At 33.5% G+C, this 7330-nt stretch overlaps 1 protein-coding gene across 3 annotated transcripts in view; it reads left to right on the forward strand.

The window, feature by feature from the left end:
* The window catches only part of ELMOD2 (ELMO domain containing 2), a 30701-nt gene extending 23371 nt beyond the window's left edge, over positions 1-7330 (forward strand). For all 3 annotated transcript variants that reach the window (XM_003258141.3, XM_012507948.2, XM_030816181.1), the window contains exon 9: positions 3785-7330. In XM_003258141.3, coding sequence (XP_003258189.1) covers positions 3785-3930 — 146 coding nt within the window. In that variant the 3' untranslated portion in view covers positions 3931-7330. The remainder of the gene's footprint in view (positions 1-3784) is intronic.

The raw sequence follows: 7330 nt of genomic DNA on the forward strand, positions 1-7330 counted from the left end.
CGTGTATACATATGTAATGAACCTGCACGTTGTGCACATGTACCCTAGAACTTAAAGTATAATAAAAATATATATAAAAATAAAAATAGACTAATTAATGTAAAAAAATAAATTTTAAGAAGAGAATTAGCTACAAATAAGAAAACTAAAGTTCCTTAGAACTTAAAAAATAAATCTTCATAAAATTAAAAAAAAAACAATTTAAAAACTCCCCAAACAATTAAGCAGTTTCCCGTATCTCAGTATATACAGGAGGGTGGTAGGTTAGAAAGCAGTGCAGAATGACCTCTGTGCAGTATTTTTCCCCTAAAGACCAGGGAACTTGAGGATCTGTGGGAACTGTTGCTCTCCAGCACCCTCACACCATCTCGGCTGGCTCCTCTATAGGAAGGACATTAAAGTGTAATATCTGAGGTAGAAAAGTCATTGTAGAACCCTTTCAGTTGCCTCCTGTCAGCTCAGTCTATAAGAGCTGTAGATCATCCTGGAAACAGTGAAGCTTATGGTTTTCAATTATTTTGAGACATTAAAATGCACATATACATATACCTATGTACCTTTTAAGCAGAAGTTTCCCAAAAACTTGATTTTCATACCCATTACTATTGGAAATTTCACATCTTAAATAAGGTCCTGCTTTTCTTCTTAAGAGGAACCTATTCTAACTAGAATAATAACTTGAAACCTTGTCTTTTGAATGTGCATACTTTTTTGGTAGAGGAGTAGGATCAATTAGTTTGCACAAATTAGTTCCAAGGTCATAATTTCTCTCCAGAAGGAAGAACAGTTCAGAGATTAGTTTCCACATTTTTTGTTTCCCTACGATCTGCCTTCATTTCCCCCTTTTCCTTTGATCTCTGCCTTTGTTTTAATGCGTCCTGTGTAGGAAGGGCTGGAAACGTTGGTAGTTTAGCTTTTTGGCTCCATTGTCATCTTGCACATCCAAACCGTGAGCAGGTATCTGCCATGATTCTGGGAAGTTACTGACCACTAGTCCAGCAGGAGGGCTCAGGATTTTGGGACCTCTGTCTTTTGTATATTCCGGTCTAGGATGTCTCCATTCTAGTTTTGTAGGGCCAAAATTTTAGCTGGACTTCTGGTTTGGTGTTTCCAAAAAAAAAAATAGTAACACCTCAAGTTTGTATAACAAGAAAGTTATGTCTCAATAACAACTTTATTGAGGTATAATTTATATATCATAGAATTTACCCATCTTAAATATACACTTAAATGGATTTTAATGAGCTAAATTGGGTAGCCATCATCATAATCCACTTTTAGAACATTTTCATCACCCCAATGAGATACAAGTTTACAGTTAATCCCCCTTCCTATGATTTTCTTATCCTTAACCTCTGCAGTAAATACATGCAGGGAATTTCAGGTTTAGACATTTCATACGGTAATTTCTACAGAGTCTAAGTGTTCCAAACATCTGGACTCAAAAGGACAAAATATGTGCATCATGGAAAACAGCTCTTTTCCATCACTTTTTGCAAAACTTTGGGAGTCATGCCAAGGATGGCCCTGCCAGTTTCCTAGAATTTCAGTATTTTTTCCTGTGGTTTCCTGATGTCACATTAAATCACTTTAGCTATTATAGTTTCCATTCTTCAAGTTAATCTTTCTCTAACACTGATTTATGTTATGAAGCAAGAAGTTCCTAGTGCTTTAACTTGAGCAGTTTGTTCCAGGCCCATGTAGTCATTTGAATGGGCCACATTACTGACAGTAATGAAAAAGCAATTTAAAGGACATAAGAATGGTCCTTTATCTAAAACAAAATAACCAGATATACTGAAACAAATGGTATGGCCATAAAATTTGGATAGCTACCTGCCCTATCATACTAGGCAGAACATTAATCTCTAAATGTATTTATTGTACATCCCTAACAGTGTATGGGGGATAGAGATAGCAGATGGTATTTCTCCAGAGGCTTCATTTCTTGATTTTACCCATATATCGTGGTTGACAAAAATCTGTTTTATCATATATTGAGAATAATCCAAAAATCTTTCTTAAACTGGTCTTCTTATGAAATGATATTTCAGTGTGGGAATATAATGATTTTAACCATTAATGTTTGCTTTATGATCAATATTATTAAAATGGGATTTCCATTTTTTTACATAGTAGGCAATCATGATAGTCTAGCCACCCTTTTGTGTAAACTCATTGGCTTTTGCAACAGAGACCACTTACAAACTGTGTGATTTGGGGCACATCATTTAACTTCTCTGCACCTCTGTTTCCTCTTTGGTAGAGTGGGAATAACAACATAGTACTTGCATCCTAGGGCTGCTCTGACAGTATATGAGCATTTAGTGAGCACTGTAGAAATATTTTAAAAAATAATTCAATAAATACATTTGATTACATACAAAGTAGGACTGGGGTGGTTTTATTTTTTGCTTTACTTTTTAACAGCTTTATTAAGGTATATGATAAACTGCACATATTATATTACATGATAAACTGCACATATTTAAACATGTATGATTTGATAAGTTTTAACATATGTATACACCTGTGAAACCACCTCCATGATCCAAATGGTGAATATAGTCACCACCTCTGAAAGTTTTTATGTACTCCTTGGTAATCCGTACCTCATGCCCCTCCCCCTACCATCCTAGGAACCACAATTTTTTTGTCACTATAGATGAGTTTGCATTTATTTTCTAGAATTGTATTTAAGTGGAATCATGCAGTTTTTACTCATTTTGGTCTGGTTTCTTTCTGCATAATTTGTTATGTGTATTAATAGCTTTTTTGTTATTTTTTAAAAATTGACAAATTAGCTCATTTATTTTTATTGCTGAACAATATTCCATTACATGCTACACATTGTTTATGTACTTCTTGATAGATATTTTGATGTTGAGTGGTTTTAAATTCACATTTAAGTTTACGTGTGTGTGTGTGTGTATATATAAACAAGTTCGGTTTCATGAAATACATTTAACATTTTGGGGATTAATTTGGCTACCATAATGAGGATATTGAAAACCAAAAATATTAAGCCGATTTAGAGTGGATGTATTTTTTTAAAAAAGAGGAGATGCTGATAGTTCATTGAAAAAAAAGTAGAAGTAACTCTTAGATTTAGAAATTGAGTAGGAAATAACTTTCCTACACTTTAGCCTTATCCAACATTTTCTCATTACTTGCATTTTTGTGCTTCGGAAGTTTCTCAGGAAACTTTCCTCAAGGTATCATTTGAAAATACTACATCTTTTTTTTTTTTTTTTTTTTTGAGGTAGGTTCTCACTCTGTCAACCAAGCTGGAGTGCAGTAGTGCAATCGTGGCTCACTGAAGCCCTGACCTCCCGGGCTCAAGTGATCCCTTTACCTCAGCCTCCCAAGTAGCTGGGACAACAGGCGCATGCCACCATGCCTGGCTAATTTCTGTATTTGTTGCAGAGATGGGGTTTCACCATGTTGCCCAGGCTGGTCTCTTAAGTCCTGGCCTCAAGCGATCTGCCCACCTCAGCCTCTGAAAGTGCTGAGAGTTCAGGTATGAGTCACTGCTCCTGGCTGAAAGTACTACATCTTTTAAGCTTGAGGGACGTTGTTGATTTTTGAGACAAATAGTAAATGTACACTAAATGATTTATTAAGTCTTATTAAGTCCCTCAGGCTTCTAATAGTTTTGAGATTACTTTTGATTATTGTATTCTAATATGGAATTTAAAGGATGGTATATACTCTGTAAAGATGAGATGGTTTGAATGGGATTTCAACATTGAGGATTAAATGTTTTGTTTTTCTTTAACTGCAGGTTATCTTGTCTATGAATTTGACAAGTTTTGGTTTGAAGAAGAACCAGAAAGCATTATGTATTTCAACTTGTATAGAGAGAAGTTTCATGAAAAGATTAAAGGACTTTTACTGGATTGTAATGTAGCACTTACTTTAAAAGTATAAATCATCCACTGTATCTTCTATTTCTACCACATTTTGCACATTCAACAGAATTTATATGTTGTAATAGGAATTATCTGATCAATTACACTCTTATATATAATTTCCTACAAAAATATTTCAGAAATTCTATTTAAGAAAGCTAGTGGACAATCAGTGTATGTTTACAATTGTTTATACACTGTTCTCCAAAGGTACCTTATCCTTCCAAAGATCCCCTCTGTAGAGTCATGTGAACTACAGTTTGGAACTTGGGACTTAGCCCGTTGGTGTAAAAGTACAAATCAGGTATTTGTATTAAATTGGTTGATTAAAATGTGTAAAATCAATTTTCATTTTTATGTGTTGTAGGATCAAGTTGGTATCCTTTTCAAAGCTCTTTAAGATTTTTTTTGGTTTTTAGTTTGGAAATGGCTGTTTTTAATTTTCTTTGTCTGATTTTTATTTCTAGGTTAATTAACAGCGAGTGTTTCTTTATGGTTTTCTTTGTTTGCATCTTAATTACTTGTCATAACGTTGCTTCATTAGTAGCAGATAGAGCAGAGATACAGCAGAGAGAATAAAGAATTAGGGCCTCCTTTTGGGTTTCTGTGATTATTGAGCATAACTGATGAGAGAATGACAGTATTGGTGACTAGCTTTTTTGTTTTTAAGTAACACACTTTAAAATGCCACAGGGTTATTTGAAAGCTTAAAGGCATTTTCTCATCTTCAGTATTTGCTTTTTATCAGTTGTAGAAAAGAACCTTAGTGTTTTCTTCTCTACCTATGTATGCTTATGAAACTGCTCTACCTACATATGAAACCTCTCTACCTATGTATGTTTATGAAAAGAGATGTATTTGCCAAGAAAATCTTGATTATATAAAAGACAAAAAGATTATAAAAGACAGTTTCTGTTTAAATAAAACTGTCTTTGAAACTTAAGAAAGCTTAAGTTTTAAAAAAATCTCAGTTAAACATCGTTGGTTTATTTGACTTACTGTTAACTCTTGCTTCTCTTTGACTCCATGGTGTTTTTAGATAACCATGTATGAACTTTATGTTAATTGTTTGTGGGATACTAAAATAGCTTGAAGATGACTTGATGACTGTGCATTTTATATAGTTTTAGTCTCCTAAAATCTCAGGAGGGCAGCAAGTGCTGTCAACGATTATATAGTGATGAGTTTCTTATGGGAATGATTTCTTCTTGGTGAGTTTTACACATTTGTACTGATAGCAAAACTAAAGTTTAGAGCAGCAAAGTTTAAGTTCTCCTTAAATCCTACAGAAACCAACCTTTTAAGGACATAATTTCATCTAAAACATGATGATATTTAGCACACCTTTTAATGTGGGTATATATCAAGTGTTTAAGGACTGGCTAGTATGTGATAGAGCAAGACCTGAGACTTTATAAGTATTTGCTCGTGTCTGTTGACAGACCTCTCTTTCAAACTTGTTAGAAGAGTGGTAAGACATATTCAATTGGAAAATAAGACACAGTGTTGTATAGCACATACATTTAAAGTGCATGCGTTAAAAATAGTTTCTCAATAAGATAAAATTATTTTAAAAATTTGGTTCACTTTATTACAATAGTGGCAATTTAGCTTTTCAGTATTACAGGAATTTAAAAATTGGTTTCTTGTAGGGGACATCTCAACTTTGGGAATATCTTCACTTAATTTTTAAAAAATATTTTCATGCTTTATTGTCCAGCTATACAATATATCGCAAAATCCTGACAAGTTCATTGTATTAAGGTATTAACTATTACATGGAAAGCAATTCTGTTCATCTTTTGATGTTTGTGCTGAAAATGCTTATCTTTGTGTTTTGATCTTCCAACAGCTGAGAGCTTGAACTGATTTAAACCTTTGTCAATATACTTAAGAATGCTTTAAATATAGAAGGGGAAAATTTTAAGTAAGTTTTTTCCCTTCTAGGAAGAAAAACTATGATGATGTTAAGAAAATGTCGTTGTAAAGTTTGCTCAATAATATGTTCTTTAAATCCACCTCCATTTGTACGTTACAGGTATCATTCTGTTTTTGCTTAAAATAATCTGCAACCATTTCAGATAGTTTTACAGCAAATTGATCTACAAGCCACTAATAAATTCTAGGGTTTGAGTCTAGAAGCCAAGCAAAATGTCACCAATGTCATTGTAAATTAGAATGCAACATGAGCCTTCATACTCATGACAGTGATATACATGAAAACAAAAATATAATTGTGTCTACCTTCCTACTTTCCCTTTTGACATATGTAGTTGGAATTTTACATAGTCTTAAAATCCATATTTAGAATCTTACCTATTTCTATAATAATTAGTAATGCCAAAGTAGTGATAGAATATCGTGGCATTGAAGTAGCCAAAAAATTATGTTAGTTTTAGCATCAAAAAAGTAAATAAATGTTGAAATGAATTTTTGTATGTGCCAGGTTGAAGAGTGTGTGCCAGTGACAGGAAGTAGTCTAAAAATTAACAGTTATGGTTTTAATAGGATCTGAAAGACAATCTTTAAAGAAATGGGAGAAATTGAGGGTATCAGTGAACCTATACCAACTTCTCTTTGTACATAAATATGGTGATGTAGCTAGATATAAAAATCAGTGTCTTACTGGCACCATTTACAGTTTAGAAAACAATCTTTTTCTTAAAAATTCCCATCCGATTTCTATTTTTAGGAGCTACTTGGATTTGTATGTATTTTTTCTACGTGAAAATATATGTACTCTTCACTTTTGTTCCAGTACTATAATTGCTCATGCACTCTTTCTCCCCTTTGAGAACATTCAGAGAAATACAACTTCATCAAAGATTTGCTCAAAGGAGAAGCATCACGTGAGCATGAAAAGTAGATGCTCGTAGCCAGAACAGAAAAGGTTACACATGATCATGGCGCAGAAGATAGGAGGTTTGACTTGGAGGGCCATAGTGTTTATTATCCTTCTTGAAATAACGGGGACCAGCAGCTGTTTTCTCAAGATAAATGCACTACCCCACTTCTCTGTGAACAGATGTGGGGAGGCTTACTTTCCATTTTCATATTTATACACCTGTCTACAAAAGCAATTTTTAATGAAGGTTAGTGGAATTGTTAAAAATCTGAGAGGAATCATGACTGGAGGTGTTTGGGTTTTTTTTCTGTATTCAGTTTTTAATGAGAAAAGTTTTAAATGTAGTGCAGGTAAGACCCAACTATTACCTTACTATTATAGGACGATTCTATGTTTCTGTTAAAGTATTCAAGTAGCTTTCTCTGGGGGAAGAAGTACCACTTGGACACTTAAAGGAACTGGGATTTTTGTCTACTTTGGATAAGGCAGTAGACTTCTTAAGTAAAAGCAATAGTGTAAAATGTCATTTTGTTTGGAATGTCAAGTGAGCAAATAAAAAACACGTTGAAATTGT

Source organism: Nomascus leucogenys, chromosome 7b (genome assembly GCF_006542625.1).
Source record: "Nomascus leucogenys isolate Asia chromosome 7b, Asia_NLE_v1, whole genome shotgun sequence".
NCBI classification, from domain to species: domain Eukaryota; kingdom Metazoa; phylum Chordata; class Mammalia; order Primates; family Hylobatidae; genus Nomascus; species Nomascus leucogenys.